The 18131-nt window shown below is 42.0% G+C and overlaps 1 protein-coding gene across 5 annotated transcripts in view; it reads right to left on the bottom strand.

Moving 5' to 3' along the window:
• DNAAF4 (dynein axonemal assembly factor 4) overlaps nucleotides 1-17840 on the bottom strand; it is an 84069-nt gene extending 66229 nt beyond the window's left edge. For all 5 annotated transcript variants that reach the window (XM_054451964.2, XM_054451965.2, XM_063652641.1 and 2 more), the window contains exons 1-3: nucleotides 17463-17840; nucleotides 16966-17113; nucleotides 10177-10310 (exon numbers count right to left, since the gene is read on the bottom strand). In XM_054451964.2, the coding sequence (XP_054307939.1) occupies nucleotides 10177-10310; nucleotides 16966-17113; nucleotides 17463-17585 (405 nt within the window). In that variant the 5' untranslated portion in view covers nucleotides 17586-17840. The remainder of the gene's footprint in view (nucleotides 1-10176; nucleotides 10311-16965; nucleotides 17114-17462) is intronic.
• Between the last annotated feature and the right edge of the window lie 291 nt (nucleotides 17841-18131).

Here is an 18131-nt window from a genome sequence, read left to right on the forward strand (position 1 = left end):
AGTATAATAATAATAAAATAAAATAAAATAAAATAAATTACATATAGTGTCTCCTTCCAGAGTAAAAAAAATAAAAAATAAAAAAAAATAAAATAGGGCTATTTATTTATTTATTTATTTTGAGACAGAGTCTTGCTCTGTCACCTAGGCTGTAGTGCAGTGGCTCAATCTCGGCTCACTGCAACCTCTGCCTCCCAGGTTCAAGCGATTCTCCTGCCTCAGCCTTCTGAGTAGCTGGGACTACAGGCGCACACCACCACACCTGGCTAATTTTTGTATTTTTAATAGTGATGGGAATTCACCATATTGGCCAGGCTGGTCTCGAACTCTTGACCTTGTGATCCGCCCCCCTCGGCCTTCCAAAGTGCTGGGATTACAGGTGTGAGCCACTGTGCCTGGCCAACAGGTCTCTTTTTACAGTTATGAAATGTTCCAGAATTACATAGTGGTGATGGCTGAATAACTTGTATACATACTAAGAAACAATGAATTCTACACTTTAAAAGAATGAACTTTATGGTATATAAATTCTCTCTCAATAAAGCTGGGGTTTGTTTTTGTTTTTGAAATGGAGCCTCACTCTATCGCCCAGGCTGGAGTACAGTGGCACGATCTTGGCCCACTGCAACCTCTGTCTCCTGGGTTCAAGTGATTCTCCTGCCTCAGCCTCCTGAATAGCTGGGATTACAGGTATGCACCACCACACATGGCTAATTTTTTGTATTTTTAGTAGAGATGGGCCAGGCTGGTCTCGGACTCCTGACCTCAAGCAGTTCACCTGCTCAGCCTCCCAAAGTGCTGGGATTACAGGCATGAGCCATCACGCCCAGCCAATAAAGCTTTTTTTTTTTTTTTTTAAGAGAAAGCACAGGCCAAATAATGGGAGAAGAGAGGAAAAGAGCAAGCAAAAATAAATGTTATACTTACCAATATATCAGATTTAAGAAAAAAGGGAATGAGTGGGTTTCAGAGATATATTTCAAATTAAAATGGCACTCAAGAGCACATCAAAACCACAATGAGATACCACTTCACGCCCATTAGGATGGCTACTCTCAAAAAACCAAAATAACAAGTGTTAGTGAGAATGGGGAGAAACTGGAACCCTTGCGCACTGCGATGAAAACATAAAATGGTCCAGATGCCATGGAATAGAGTATGGCAATTCCTCAAAAAGTTAAAAATAGGCCGGGCCCGGTGGCTCACGCCTGTAATCCCAGCACATTGGGAGGCTGAGGCAGGCGAATCACGAGGTCAGGAGATCGAGATCATCCTGACTAACATGGTGAAACCCCGTCTCTACTAAAAATACAAAAAAAATTAGCCAGGCGTGGTGGCGGGCGCCTGTAGTCCCAGCTACTCAGGAGGCTGAGGCAGGAGAATGGCTTGAACCTGGGAGGCGGAGCTTGCAGTGAGCCGAGATCGCACCACTGCACTCCAGCCTGGGCAACAGAGTGAGACTCCATCTTGGGGAAAAAAAAAAAAAAATAGAATTACCATTACCATATGATCTGCTATATCCACTTCTAGATACAAGCCCAAAACAATTGAAAGCAAGATTTCAAAGGGATATTTTTATACTCGTGTATATTAGTCAGGGTTCTCTAGATAGACAGAACTAATAGGATAGATAGATATATATAAAAGGGAGTTCATTAACTCACACAATCACAAGGTCTCACAATAGGCCTGCTGCAAGCTGTGAAGCAAGGGGAACCAGTCCAAGTCCCAAAACTGAAGAACTTGAAGTCCAATGTTCGAGGGCAGGAAAAATCCAGCATGAGCAAAAGATGTAGGCCAGGAGGCTAGGCCAGTCTCGTCTTTTCATATTTTTCTGCCTGCTTTATATACTAGCCATGCTGGCAGCTGATTCAATGGTGCCCACCCAGATTAAGGGTGGGTCTGCCTTTCCCAGCCCACTGACTCAAATGTTAATTTCCTTCAGCAACACCCTCACAGACACACCCAGGATTAATACTTTGCATCCTTCAATCCAATCAGTTGACGCTCAGTATTAACCATCACACCATGTTCATAGCAGCATTATTCACACTAGCCAAAGGGTGGAAGCAACCCAAATGTCCAATAACACATAAATGAATAAACACTGGCCAAAGACATCAGAACAGGAGATACCAAAAGTACACAGCTCTAAGAATGGGTTTATGGAGAAAATACAAAACATGTAAAAGTGGAAGATAGGCTGCTGAGAAAGTCTGACATACATTGAAGAGGAACGAGATGAAAGAAAAAAGGAAGATGGGAGGATTGTTTAAATGCCAGAATCATGAAAGTTATTATTATAAAATAGAATAAAATGGCAAAGCAGTTCATTGTGGTCTTTTTGTACATTAGTTACACATGCCTGTGATAAACAGGGCATGTGTATTCACTGATAAGGATCATTTTGAGGTCCTATGCCATTAACTAGACAACTAGCAACTCATACCTTATCTGCATGATCAGGCAAAGCTTTTTCAAAGATTAAGGTTTCTGGGTTTCAACTTTAAGAAACCACAGCAGAAAAATGCACTTCAAATTTGACCTATCCAGTTTAAAAGAACAGTTGGAAAAAAGAGTTCCACTGAAGCAGAAAACAAAACAAAAACAAGAAATGATAAAAAAAAAAAAATCAGTATAGAAGTGGGTAATGTACAGAACAAAATAGTAAAGAAGAAAAGTAGGCAGCCGGGCGTGGTGGCTCATGCCTGTAATTCCAGCACTTTGGGAGGCCGAGGCAGGCAAATCACGAGGTCAGGAGATCGAGACCATCCTGGCTAACACGGTGAAACCCCATCTCTACTAAAAAATACAAAAAATTAGCCGGGCGTGGTGGCGGGCACCTGTAGTCGCAGCTACTTGGGAGACTGAGGCAGGAGAATGGCATGAATCCAGGAGGCGGAGCTTGCAGTGAGCCAAGATTGTGCCACTGCACTCCAGCCTGGACAACAGAGCGAGACTACATCTCAAAAACAAAAAAAAAAAAAGGAGGCAGTAGCAGCCAAGATTACCGAAGAGGAAAAAAAAGCACATTTTGGAAGATTCTGGCATCAGTATTCCAAGCTTCCACTAATCACCTCACATCCCTATACCTCAACCTCAATCTCTCCCTTTCTGTTGATGACCCTGCCTCGTTTTTCTGTTTGGTTGGTTTTTTTTTTGAGATGAAGTGTCACTCTTTGTCACCCAGGCAGGAGTGCAATGGCATGATCTCAGCTTACTGCAACCTCTGCTTCCTGGGTTCAAGTCATTCTCCTGCCTCAACCTCCAGAGGAGCTGAGATTACAGGTGCCTGCCACCACGCCCGGCTAATTTTTGTATTTTTAGTAGAGAGGGTTTCACCATATTGACCAGGCTGATCTTGAACTCCTGACTTCAGGTGATCCACCCGCCTCGGCCTTCCAAAGTGCTGGGATTACAGGCATGAGCCACCATGCCCAGACGACCCTGCTTCTTTACCAAGCAAAGTAAAAATTCCTTTAATTATCTGTGTACTTAAAAATTTTCCAGATCCTTAGATATCTATCTTTGTTCCTGCTGGGCAACATAGTTAGACCCCATCTCTACAAAAACTACAAAAAAATTAGCAGGGCGTGGTGACATACACCTATAGTCCCAGCTATTTGGGAAGCTGAGGCGGGAGGATCTCTCCAGCCTGGGAGGTCAATGCAGTGAGCTGTAATTGCGCCATTTTGCACTCCAGCCTAGACAACAGACCCTGTCTCAAAAAAAAAAAGTTTTTTTTAATTAGCAAGAATAAAAAAAATCCCTATATCACCAGAAACTGCTCCATTATCAATCTTCTCTCTTGATTGTATTATTAACCTTTCCCTCTTTACTAGCTTCCTTCCTCAACATATAAGTATGCTCAAAATTTCTCCATCTTAACAAAAACTCTGCCTCCTCCCTGCAACCTCTTCAAACTCATTAGCCAGAATGAGCTTTCTAAAAGACAAACCCAACTAATTTCACACTTTTGTTGAAAATCCCTTAAGAGAGTTCTCTATTACCTTTGAGGAATTTTTCAAAATCTTAGTGAGAGGTGAAGCCAGCTGGACTTCCTGGGTCAAGTGGGGACTTGGAGAACTTTTCTGTCTAGCTAAAGGATTGTAAATGCACCAATCAGCACTCTGTAAAAATGCACCAACCAGCGCTCTGTGTCTAGCTAAAAGGACTGTAAACACACCAATCAGCACTCCTTAAAAAAGCACCAATCAGCGCTCTGTGTCTAGCTAAAGGATTGTAAACGCGCCAATCAGCATTCTGTAAAAACGCACCAATCAGTCCTCTGTGTTTAGCTTAACAATTGTAAACGCACCAATCAGCACTCTGTAAAATGGACCAATCAGCACTCTGTAAAATGGACCAATCAGAAGGACATAGGCGGGGACAAATAAGGGAATAAAAGCTGGCCACTCCAGCCAGCAGTAGCAACCCACTTGGGTCACCTTCCGTGGAAGCTTTGTTCTTTCACTCTTCATAATAAATCTTGCTGCTGCTCACTCTTTGGGTCCGCACCACCTTTAAGAGCTGTAACACTCACTGCGAGGGTCTGCAGCTTCATTCCTGAACTCAGCAAGACCACGAACCTACCAAGAGGAACAAACAACTCTGGACGCGCCACCATTAAGAGCTGTAACACATCGCAAGGTATGCGGCTTCATTCTTGAAGTCAGCGAGACCAAGAACCCACCAGAGGGAATGAATTCTGGACACATTAGGATATTATTTCTGACCAATAAATGTTCCTTTGTGTGCCTTATTTTCATATACCTATCCAAATTGTAATGTCATTTTCCCATTATCTCTCTCTTTCCAAGAAGAAGTATAGTCTATTTTTCCAATCTTTAAATCTGGACTTGGCTATGTGACTTGATTTGGCTAATGGTACATTAGCAAATATGACACCGCAGGAGCTTTAAAAGCACTTCTGCAATGAGGTTTTCCCTCTCTTGCTACCAGGAACCTAATTGTGATTCATTCTCCAGGATTCAGCACAAACAATACTGCTTTGGATTCCTTGACCATACCCTCAGGATGAAATACCAATCTTTTTCTTTTTCTTTTTCTTTTTTTTTTTTGAGACGGAGTCTCACTGTGTCGCCCAGGCTGGACTGCAGTGGCACAATCTCGGCTCACTGCAAGCTCTGCCTCCTGGGTTCACGCCATTCTCCTGCCTCAACCTCCCACGTAGCTGGGACTACAGGCGCCCGCCACCAGGCCCAGCTAATTTTTTGTATTTTTAGTAGAGACGGGGTTTCACCGTGTTAGCCAGGATGGTCTCGATCTCCTGACCTCGTGATCCACCTGCCCCGGCCTCCCAAAGTGCTGGGATTACAGGCGTGAGCCACTGCGCCTGGCCGAAATACCAATCTTTTACCAGTGTTTTCTTTTTCTTTCTCCTTTTTTTTTTTTTTTTTTTTGAGACAGGGTCTTACTCTGTCACCCAGGCTGGAATGCAGCAGTGCAATCCTCTTGGCTTATGCAAATTTTACCTCCCAGATTCAAGTGATTCTCCCACCTCAGCCTCCCAAGTAGCTGGAACTACAGGTGCACACCACCACGCCTGGCTAATGTTTTTGTATATTTTTAGTAGAGACAGGTTTTGCCATGTTGTCCAGGCTAGTTGCAAACCACTGTTTTCTTTTTATCCTCCAATGATCCCTTAGGCATACTTGGTATAACCTTTGATTTTTCTTGTCTGTCACCCGCTTTAGACTACGAGTAAAGTGAAAGTGAAGACTGGCTTTTTCAGCTCTGTCTCAGCACCTTTCACGGTGTTCAATAATGTCTATTAGTTAATGAATGATAGATCTGCAACAAAGATACAGAGAAGCTGATGTAGTGAACCAAATTTGAAACAATAATCACTTGAAATAAAGATTCGTGTAAATATACATAAAACTCAGCCGGGCGTGGTGGCTCACGCCTGTAATCCCAGCACTTTGGGAGGCTGAGGCGGGCAGATCACCTGAGGTCAGGAGTTTAAGACCAACCTGGCCAACATGGTGAAATCCCATCTCTACCAAAGAATGCAAAAATTAGCCAGGCATGGTGGCACATGCCTGTAGTCCCAGCTACTGGGGAGGCTGAGGCAGGAGAATCACTTGAACCTGAAAGGCGGAGGTTGCAGCGAGCCGAGATCGAGCCACTGCACTTTAGCCTGGGCAACAGAATGAGACCCTGCCTCAAAAAAAAAAAAAAAACTTATTATCATTATTAATATCGTCACACAATATCTGAAACCATTGTTTTATGGAGCTTAAAAAAGAGCCAAAGAAAGCCAAAAGGGCAGACGGTTTATCTTCATCTGGGCCCGTTAAGTACAGATGTGGATCATCTCACTATCATCAGCCCAAGAATGAAGCAAGAACAAAGAAAAGGCAGTGCTAGAGATGCTGCAGAGAGATGGGGTCCAAACGTTGATTTAACCACATCTGATCATTGTTCTATCTCTGAACTTTTTTTGCTAGATGAGTCAAATCCCCTTTATTATTAAATTCTAATCTTTACAATTCAAACAGAGTAAACTAAATTGTAAAATGGCCACGAATTCTTCCCATCCCTATATACATACCACTTTGCAATGTGACTTAATCCTTCTTTCCAAGAAGAGCTATAGGGTATTTTTCCAATCCTTAAATCTGGGCTTGGCCATGTGACTTGCTGTGGCTAATGGTACATTAGCATATATGACATAGCAGAAGCTTTAAAAGCACCTGTGCGTTTGGGCTTTCCCTCTCTTGATACTAGGATCCTAAGACTACCAAGTAAAGAAACCTGGGCTAGGCTCCTGAAGGATGAGATACCACATGGAGAGATGCTCCAGCTCTCTCAGTCAAGGCTCTAGACATGTAAGTGAGGCTACTCTAGAACATCCAGTCACAACTGAGGCAGCCTCAGATGACAAGAATCATCTAACCAACACAAAAAAAGTTTGAGAAAAAAGTGATTGTTGCTTTAAGCCACTAACTTTTGGATGGTTTGTTACACAGTGTTATGGATTAAACATTTGTTTCCCTCCAAAATTCCTATGTTGAAGCCCTAACCCTCAGTGTGACTATATCTGTAGATAGTCTGGCCTCTATGGAAGTAATCAAGGTTAAATGAAGTTATTAGGGTGGGGCTCTGATCTGATAGGATTGATGTCCTTAGAAGAAACACAAAAGAGCTCCCTTGTGTGCTCTCTCTCTCCACCATGTGAGAATGCAGCAAGAAGGCCCCAAAAACAGAGAGTCCAAACAGAAAGAGACCCTACCAGACCTTGATGTATGAGAAAATAAATTTCTGTTAAACAATATTTTGTTAGGGTAGCCCAAGCAGAATAATACCTGTACACACAGTATAGCGAATTGACACAGCCCGGCTAATTATTTTTTAAAAGGTTACTACTTAAAAACCACTTATTTTTGGTAGATGTCCTTCAAGTTTTAAATTAATTTATGCTAACTTAAGCTAACAATGTTGCCTTTTGTTACTATTTGCTCTTACTGGATCATCAAAGTTCTTTTCTTAACAGTGTCTAGGATTGCACAGAGTGAAAATAGCTTCGGCTATTCACCAAAGTAGACGTTTGCTACGGGTATGTGGTACTGGAGTAATGGAGTAATGCATTCATATTAATTCATTCAAATGTTTGAGCACCAATTTACTTGATAATGGCTATAACAAGGATAAAACAAAACATACTCCCAACTCTCAACACTACTGAGGGAAGAGAGAAAACAGACAATTTGTGGAACAGGATACTGGCTTTTGTAGGTTCTGTCCTCTTAATATAACCCATATCTTCATATTTTATATATTAATTCCTCTAAATCACCTTTCCAAATACCAAAGTCAAGCTTTCATACATTAGTAAATAGAAAACTTCAGCCGGGCGCGGCGGCTCACACCTGTAATCTCAGCACTTTGGGAAGCCGAGACGGGCAGATCACGAGGTTAGTAGAGCGAGACCATCCTGGCTAACACAGTGAAACCCTGTCTCTACTAAAAATACAAAAAAATTAGCCGGGCACCTGTAGTCCCAGCTATTTGGGAGGCTGAGGCAGGAGAATGGCGTGAACCCGGGAGGCAGAGCTTGCAGTGAGCCAAGACTGCGCCGCTGCACTCCAGCCTGGGCAACTGAACGAGACTCCAGCTCAAAAAAAAAAAAAACACCGTCAAGGTACAACATAGTGGTGCTTCCTGCTGGTCAACTGTTCTGTTTTGACATACCAATACAGCAGTAAATGTGCCATTATTTAACTGTTTTATTATTTCAGTGAATATTTATCTATTGCCACAAATTTTATATTAATTTTTTTAAATTCATGAAAATGATAAAATCAAAAGGCCAACAGTTGTGATCATACAATAAAGAAAAGATGGAATTAAGTATGCTAAAGGCAGGAATCTTTGGCCAGCTGACCAGTTCAATTATTAAGTAAAAGACAAAGTATATGGCTCAGTGTGGTGACTCATGCCTGTGATCCCAACACTTTGGGAGGCCAAGGTGGGTGAATCACTTGAGGTCAGGAGTTCGAGACCAGCCTGGCCAATATGGTGAAGCCCTATCTCTACCAAAAATACAAAAAACTAGCCAGGTGTGGTGGTGCACATCTGTAATCCCAGCTACTCAGGAGACTGAGGCATGAGAATCTCTTGAACCCGAGTGGCAGAGGTTGCAGTGAGCTGAGATCATACTACCGCGCTCCAGCCTGGGCAACAGAGCCAGACTCTATTTAAAAAAAAAAAAAAAAAAAGTTAAGTGGAAGTGATAAAAAAAAAAGTGAAGAAATCTTTGGAATCATGAACTGTTGATAATAAAAAACAATGCTAGTTATGAAAATCCAAAAAACAGTCATGGGTCCATAAAAATATTAAATAATGCATATTATAGATTCCTTAGTCATTTCAAGATGTCAAAATGGGAATTTGAGATAAGAATTTTTTTTTTTTTTTGAGACGGAGTCTCACTCTGTCACCCAGGCTGGAGTGTAGTGGCGCAATCTCCACTCACTGCAACCTCCACCTCCTGGGTTCAAGCAATTTTCCTGCCTCAGCCTACCGAGTAGCTGGGATTACAGGTGCCCACCACCATGCACGGCTGATTTTTGTATTTTTAGTAGAGACAGGGTTTCACTATGTTGGCCAGGCTGGTGTTGAACTCCTGACCTCATGATCCACCCACCTCGGCCTCCCAAAGTGCTGGGATTACAGGCGTGAGCCACCATACTCGGCCTAAGAATTTTTTTGTAAAAATTAGTCAAAATAGGTAAATCTATTGAGACAGAAAGTAGATAAGCAGTTGCCTAGGACTAAGTGTTAGGGGAAATGGGGAGTGGCTGCTAAGGGGTATTGGTGTTTTTTGGGGAGTGATGAAAATCTTCTAAAATTGACTGTAGTAATGGTTACACAACTCTGAATGTATTAAAAACTATTAAATTGTACACTTTAAATGGGTAAATTATATGGAATGTGAATTGTTTCTCAAAAAATATATTGCTGATTAAAACTTTCACTTAAAACCCTTAATAGTTAAAAAAATTTGACAATAATGTTTTAAATATGCTTTTCTTGTTTTAAAATCATATCTGTTATTCCAAGATTTAAAAGGAAGTAAAACACTTGCACCACTGAAACTTTATTTTTACTCCCCTAGAAATAGAACCCTCTCCCTGAAACAATTGTCCAACTTTCACACCTTTGACTTTCATTCAGATTTTCAAGAACACATATAGGCCAGGCACGGTGGCTCATGCCTGTAATCCCAGCACTTTGGAAGGCCGAGACGGGCAGATCACAAGGTCAGGAGATCGAGACCGTCCCGGCTAACACGGTGAAACCCTGTCTGTACTAAAAATACAAAAAAATTAGCCGGGCGTGGTGGCGGGTGCCTGTAGTCCCAGCTACTCAGGAGGGTGAGGCAGGAGAATGGCATGAACCCGGGAGGTGGAGCTTGCAGTGAGCCGAGATCATGCCACTGCACTCAAGCCTGGGTGACAGAGCGAGACTTGGTCTCAAGAAAAAAAAACACACACACACATATAAATAGCAGACAGCCTACATAACACAGTAAGTCCTATAAACAAAGTATGAAGAAAATGCTGAGGAAGTCCAGCAGCTGGAACTCACTATCCTCACATAGTCTACTATTATCTCTTTAGAGGACTTGCCTGTCAATCTGCAACTTACCTTCATCATGACACTTAGTGCATATTTTTGATCTTCCCGCTTTGCTGCAGCTTTTGCTTCTGTAGCTTCTTTTGCTCTCTCTTGTGCTTGTAAAATAGATTTTTCTCTAATTCTTTGCATCGTCTCTTTGTCAACTAAAATGTACAGAATATTGCTAAATTACAATTATGATAAATTTGCTTTACTTATGAGAAAACTACTTAAATAAACTGACCCACGATGAGATTTCTTTGGACCCAACTTCACAAGGAACATGGAAAACATTTTTCAGTATTAAACTGGCCAAGAAGCTAATATTAAAAGGTAAGCAACTAACTGTAATAATAATGAATGACTAGAGAATGAAGGGGTTGAAGAGGAAGAAGAAGGGATGGGGGAGGGACATAAGAGGCAGGTAATGAGAGGGAGAGGGTGAGGATGAAGGTGCAAGGACACATTTATCCTCTTTCTTCTCTGTTAAGAAACTAGGGCTATTTGCTTATAAACCTGATCACAATAAATCATCATTTATATAATATATAATTATATTATATATTATATATTATATTATATTATATATAAAATAATATATAACCTAGATTATATATTATATATAATCTATATGTAACCTAGATTATATATTATATATAATCTATATGTAACCTAGATTATATATTATATATAATCTATATGTAACCTAGATTATATATTATATATAATCTATATGTAACCTAGATTATATATTATATATAATCTATATGTAACCTAGATTATATATTATATATAATCTATATGTAACCTAGATTATATATTATATATAATCTATATGTAACCTAGATTATATATTATATATAATCTATATGTAACCTAGATTATATATTATATATAATCTATATGTAACCTAGATTATATATTATATATAATATATAATATAATATAATATTATATATATAAAACCTTACCATTCACAGTTTGTTTGTTTGTTTTCCTGAGACAAGGTCTCTCTCTGTCACCCAGGCTGGAGTGCAATTGAGCAATCACAGCTTACTGCAACCTTAACCTCCTGGGCTCAAGCAATCCTCCTACCTCAGTTTCCTGAGTAGCTGGGACTACAGGTATGTGCCACCACATCTGGCTAATTTTTAAATTTTATGTAGAGACGAGGTCTCACTACATTGCCCAGGCTGGTCTTGAACTCCTGGGCTCAAGCGACGCTCCTACCTTGGCCTCCCAAAGTGCTGGAATTACAGGCATGAGCCACCACGCAAGATCTCACAGCTATCTTTATATTTGATGTGGCCCAATGTTTCACAAACTGCAGGCTGCAATCCGTTAATGGGTAAATTATCTTATAGAGGGAAGGATCAGAGCCTGAGGGAAAAGATCTAGCCTTTAAGCAGGAAAAAAAAAAACAGAAGGGGAGAGGAGAAAACTTCAGGGGAAGATAAAGTGGGGGAGAGTAGATAAGGGGTGGGTAGACGGATGAATCATACCCCAGGCATGGGTTCTTAACCTTTTTTGTACAGCAGACACCTTGGCAGAGTAGTGAATCTTTATAAATCCTTTCACAATGTTTTAAAATGTATGAAATATACAGGTCTATAAAGAAACTCAGTTATATCAAAACAGTTATAAAACATTAAGAAATAAAATTGCGATATACTTTTTTTTTTTTTGAGCCAGAGTCTTGCTCTGTTGCCAGGCTGGAGTGCTGTGGTCCGATCTCAGCTCACTGCAACCGCCTCCTGGGTTCAAGCAATTCTCCTGCCTCAGCCTCCCAAGTAGTGGGGACTATGGGCACACATCACCACGCCCACCTAATTTTTGTATTTTTAGTACAGACGGAGTTTCACCATGTTGGCCAGGACGGTCTTGATCTCCTGACCTCGTGATCTACCCGCCTCGGCCTCCCAAAGTGCTGGGATTACAGGCGTGAGCCACCGCGGCCAGCCAAATTGTGATACATGATTATGTGCTTCTTTATTAATGCATTAATATATAGCAACAAGTCTAATATTGTAATTTCAAAGTAGTAATGAGTATAAAAGAGGTATCTCTGATATAAACATACTTTTGTTTTTGTTGATACTACTTGCTATGGTATGAATGTTTATGTCTCCCTAAAACTCTTATGTTAAAATCCCAACCCTTAATGTGATGTTATTTGGAGGTGCGGCCTTTTGGGAGGTAGCGTCCTTATAGAGAAGGCCCCAGAAAGCAGACTTGCCCCTTCCACCATGCGAGGACACAGTACAGTGCCATCTATAGGAAAGTGAGCCCTCACCACATACCAAACCTGCCAGGACCTTGATCTGGACTTCCCAGCCTACAGGACTGTGAGAAATAAATTTCTGTTGTTTATAAGCTTCTCAGTTGATGGTATTTTGTTATAGTACCCAAACAGACTAAGATACTACTATTGTTTGTTGCCTATCTTCACAATTGAAGAGAATGTTAAATATCAGTTAGAGGTAAGTAAAACTGTGTAATTTTATTCATCTAAGATCTTGGCTAAGAACTAGGACTGAAATTAGGTCTGAAGCCTCTTCTCATCTCTCCTCCTGTTTAAAAACAGGAAGGTAGACAGCTAAGTCAGCTTCAGGGGCAGAAATAACTGGAAGAGCATTAACTTCCCAAATGAAATACTCCATGTCTAATAGAAATAAAGAGTGTATCAAGAAGGAATTTCCAGAAAAAATGAGAAAAATTAGAGTTTGAATAATGAGGTAGACAGTCTACGTGTATAAACTGGAGTTGCACAATATTTTATGTGAAAAACAATGGTTAAATAAATAATCCCACTGAATTGCAAGTAAAATTGAGTTTGATTTCTTTTTTTTGAGAGAGGATCACATACTGTCACCCAGTTGGAGCACAGCATTATGAGCATGGCTCACTGCAGCCTCCAACTCTTGGGCTCAAGTGATCCTCCCACCTCAGCCTCCCAAGTAGCTGGGACTATAAGGCACATGCCACTATGCCCGGCTAATTTTTTTTTTTAATAGAGGTGAAGTCTCCCTATGTTGCCCAGGCTGGTCTTGAATTCCTGGGCTCAAATAATCCTCCCACCTTGGCCTCCTAAAGTGCTGAGATTACTTTAGGCATGAGCCACTGTACCTGGCAAAACTGAGTTTGATTTCTTTCTTGTTTTTTTTTTTTTTTGAGACCGAGTTTCACTCTTGTTGCCCAGGCTGAAGTGCAATGGCGCAATCTCGGCTCATGGCAACCTCCGCTTCCCGGGTTAAAGTGATTCTCCTGCCTCAGCCTCCTGAGTAGCTGGGATTACAGGCATGCGCCACCATGCCCAGCTAATTTTGTATTTTTAGTATAGATGGGGTTTCTCCATGTTGGTCAGGCTGGTCTCGGACTTCCGACCTCAGATGATCAGCCCGCCTCAGCCTCCCAAAGTGCTAGGATTACAGGTGTGAGCCACTGCGCCCGGCAAACTGAGTTTGATTTCTAAAGGAATCTCAAACCTGGTTTCTGAAGTAGAATCAATGTTCATTGTGATATAAATTAGTGGTTTTTTATTTTTTTTGAGATGGAGACTCGTTCTGTTGCCCAGGCTGGAGTGCAGTGGTGAGATCTCATCTCACTGCAGCCTCCGCCACCCGGGTTCAAGCGATTCTCCTGCATCAGCCTCCCAAGTAGCTGAGATTACAGGCATCCGCTACCACGCCCGACTAATTTTTGTATTTTTAGTAGAGACAGGGTTTTACCGTGTTGGCCAGGCTGGTCTCAAACTCCTGACCTCAGGTGATTCACCTGCCTCGGCCTCCCAAAGTGATGGGATTACAAGCATGAGCCACTGCACTCAGCTTAAGTCAGTTTTAAGACTGTTTTGATTTGTCTAAATCAGAGGTTGGCAAACTACGACCCATGGGCCAAATCCAACCTGCCACCTGTTTCCCCTCAGCCCACAAGCCTTGAATAATTTTCACATTTTTAAATGGATGAAAAAAATCAAAATAACATTTTGTGGCATTTAAAAATTAGATGAAATTCAAATTTCAATGTCCATAAATATGAACCATCTGTGGCTACTTTTGTGCTACAATGGCAGAGCTGAATAGATGTGACAGAGACCATATGGCCTGCAAAGTCTAAAATACTATCTGGTCCTTTACAGAAAAAGTTAATTTACAGGAGTCAAAATAAACGTACATTCAATTTTAGGTAAGAAGTCAAAACAGACTGGGTGTGTTTTATGACATCTTCAGGCCCCGACATGGACCTACGGCGTCACAGAGGAAGTAAGAGGTCAAAAAACAGGAACCTGATTCTTTAAAACTCTTTAGGTAGTCCGGGGCTCACTAAAAAAAAAAAATTAAGTGAACTGGCTATGTTAACCTACCTTAACCAGTATTCTCTGAGTTGAATACCCGATTTTAGAAAAATAAATTCTACCTTGGTCTTGGAAATTAAAAATTAAATTCCACTACCAGATACCAAGAAAGCCTTGATAGAAAGAATGGCTGCAACTCTTTCTGCCCTCAAGAGTCCATATTCAAGGCTTAATGCCAAAGGCTTAAAAGAAACTCCAGGCAGTAGTCTGGGTGCAGTGGTTCACGCCTGAAATCCCAGCATTTGGGAGGCCAAAGTGGGAGGATCACTTGAGCCTAGGAGTTCAAGACCTATGGGCAACATAGTGAGACCCTGTCTCTACAAAAATAAAAGTAATTAACTAGGTGTTCTGGTGCACACCTGTAGCCCCAGCTACTAAGGAGGTTGAGGCAGGAGAATTGCTGGAACCTAGGAGTTTGAGGTTACAATGAGCTATGGTAACACCAACCGCACTCCAGCATTGGTGATAGAGTGAGATTCTATCCCTTAAAAAACTCAAAATTAAAAAAAATAAATTCCAGGCAGTAAACATAAAGTATTAGAAAACATGACAACTAAAGAAGGAAGGAAGAAAACAGGGCTAAAGCAGTAGAGGACAATTACCGACTATCGAAGCTGATCTTGGTATTAGTACAAAGTACTGACAACTAGCTTAGTAAGACTACAGAGAACTAGCTTTAAAACTGGGGATGTCAGGCCGGTTGTGATGGTTCATGGCTGTAATCCCGGCACTTTGGGAGGCCAAGGCGGCTGGATCACTTGAGGTCAGGAGTTTGAGACCAGTCTGGCCAACATATAGTGAAACCTTGTCTCTACTAAAAAATACAAAAATTAGCTGGACGTGGTGGCGCACACCTGTAGTCCCAGCTACTTGGGAGGCTGAGGCTGAAGAATCACTTAAACCTAGGGAGGCGGAGGTTGTAGTGAGCCGAGATCGCACCACTGCACTCCAGCCTGGGCGACAGAGCGAGACTCCATCTCTCAAAACGAACAAACAACAACTGTGGATTTCAACTTTGGCTGCACATTATAATTCCTGGAAAGCTTTTCAAAAACTTCCAACACCTGAGTCCTATTCCCAGAAACTGATTTGACTGGATTAGGGTATTTTAGATTAGGAATTTTAAAATTCCATAGCTGATTGGAATGTGTAGCCAGGGTTGGGAACATCTGCTCTAGAGTTAAACTGCTAAGGCTCCAGTTCCAGGCTGCCAGTCACTAGCTGTGTGATTTTGCCAATTACTCAAACTTTCCATGTGTCAGTAGCCTCCCCTGTAAAAAAAGGGTAATAATACCTAAGTGACAGGTTGTTTCATAGAATTACAGGCATGTTAACGCCTAATGCAAAGTTAAGTACTCAATAAAGGCTATGTATCAGGAGGGCTTACCCTTAAGATATGAGCCCACATCTTCTGCTTAATGTGCTCTAACTTTGACTGATTCAGCCTTTAGGTTTATTTAAATGGCTGCTGAAGCACTGTATCACTTAAATTAGGCTCATAAGCCTTTTTTTTTTCCTAAAAGAGCAATTGAAAGAGTAGGGTATGCCACCCCAAAATATGCTGCTTTCATATAGCGATCATTTTGAGTTAAAGGCACTTGAAAGCAGCAAATGCAGGAAGAGGTTTTGTCTGAACTCCTCTTATCTGCCTAAAAACAGATTTTCCAAAGAAACCCAAGCGTCATAAATGCCTTCCCCTGGAGTTTCATTAACCAGGGAATATTGACTATTCTCCCAGAAGAGGAAACTACAAGTCAACACCACACTCTGACAAATTTTGTTAAAAACTATCACATTTCCTATCTGTTCTTCTAAGGATCCATTCATCTTTCCTAAAAATCATTTCCTGTTCTAAGTGGCCTACATCCCCTCCCCCTTCCCCTATTAAGACAGTCCCTAAGCTCTCAAATCTCACCGCTTGGGAGGTATTCACTTTTTTCCCTGTGATGCCCTCAAGCACTAATATTAAAAATTAATAAATTTCTATACATTTTCTTTTGTCAATCCTCCTGTTGTTAGTTTATTTTATAGACCCAGCTATTGAACCTTGGAGAGTAAAAGGAAAGTCTATCTGGCCGGGTGTGGTGGCTGGCACCCGTAATCCCAGCACTTTGGGAGGTCAAGGCAGGTGGATCACTTAAGGTCAGGAGTGTGAGACCAGCCTGGCCAACATGGCAAAACGCTCTACTAAAAATACAAAAATATTTAGCCGGGCGTGGTGGCGGACACCTATAATCCCAGCTACTTGAGAGGCTGAGGCAGGAGAATCCCTTGAACCCCGGGGGCAGAGGTTGCAGTAAGCCGAGATCATGTCACTGCACTCCAGCCTGGGCAACAGAGCAAGACTCTTTAAAAAAAAAATCTATCTTCCCCTACACAATATAGGTGCTTCAAAATAGAATTTTTTAAAAGGTCTGAAACAGAAAAGGTACAACCAGATGAACATCTTTTAATAAAGAACTTACCACCCGTCACAGAAAGGGTCTCCCACATGGCCGCTTCTTTTTTATACAAGGTGAAGACAATGGTGTCATTCCCAATCTTTGCTTTGCTGCTCTCATCGTCTATGGGAGCATAAAGAAATGCCTCAAATAAAAATGGAGGAAAGTTGACCTATGCAGAAGGGTGAAAACGGAAACTAAGTTAATTACACAAATTAAGCACGCGTATTAAGAAACACGTGAAAAAGGCAAAATAACGTTCTAAAAGGCCCACTAAATTTATGCCAGGTAGTGAAAGATTAGCAAGGCATATGAGGAAGCCCTGGATAAAAGTAGTCTCTGATCTGATTATCTGTCTACAGACGGTGTGTCACCTGTATGGGATTCATTTTTTTAACAGGATTAAAAATTTAGGACGTTTATCTGCAAAGATGAGCCTGTTGCTCGTGCCCAGCTGCGCTCTTGCAGAGAAGCTTCGGACCACACCTCTGGAGACCGGCAGGCAAGACTTGCATTCTTACCTTCAGATAGTTTTCCGTGCAGAACACGTCCGTGTCTCTGACGCACACGCCTTTGAGGGGCAGAGACAGAAAGACCGCAGTCTTCGTCTGCTGCCAGCTGTAATCGCTAACCTGAAGGGGCATTCCGGGAGCAACGGGAGCGGATAGCGCGGCTGGTTGCTGCTTGCGCCTGCTTGGTTGCTAGGGAAGCTGGGGTTACCATGCGCCAGCCCTTCCGGGTCAGGCCGGCCGGGAGCCCTGCGTTCCCAGCGTGCTCCGGCGCCACCACTTCGCGGACTCCATGTGTGACTATCCAGGCGCCCAGACCAGAGAGTGATGCCGATTCTTGGGATTACCTTACGATCTGAGCGAATGTTCGAAGAAGTAGGCCCATACCCTCTGCTTGAGAAAAAAAAAAAAAAAAAAAGCACTCCGTGGGTCGGGCGCGGTGGCTCACGCCTGTAATCCCAGCACTTTGGGAGGCCGAGGCTGGCGGATCACCTGAGGTTGGGAGTTCGAGACCAGCCTGACCAATATGGAGAAACCCCGTCTCTACTAAAAATACAAAATTAGCCGGGCGTGGTGGTGCATGCCTGTAATCCCAGCTCCTCTGGAGGCTGAGGCAGCAGAATCGCTTGAACCCAGGAGGCAGAGGTCGCAGTGAGCCGAAATCGCGCCATTGCACTCCAG

The sequence above is a fragment of the Pongo pygmaeus genome, chromosome 16 (genome assembly GCF_028885625.2).
Source record: "Pongo pygmaeus isolate AG05252 chromosome 16, NHGRI_mPonPyg2-v2.0_pri, whole genome shotgun sequence".
In the NCBI taxonomy this organism is placed as follows: domain Eukaryota; kingdom Metazoa; phylum Chordata; class Mammalia; order Primates; family Hominidae; genus Pongo; species Pongo pygmaeus.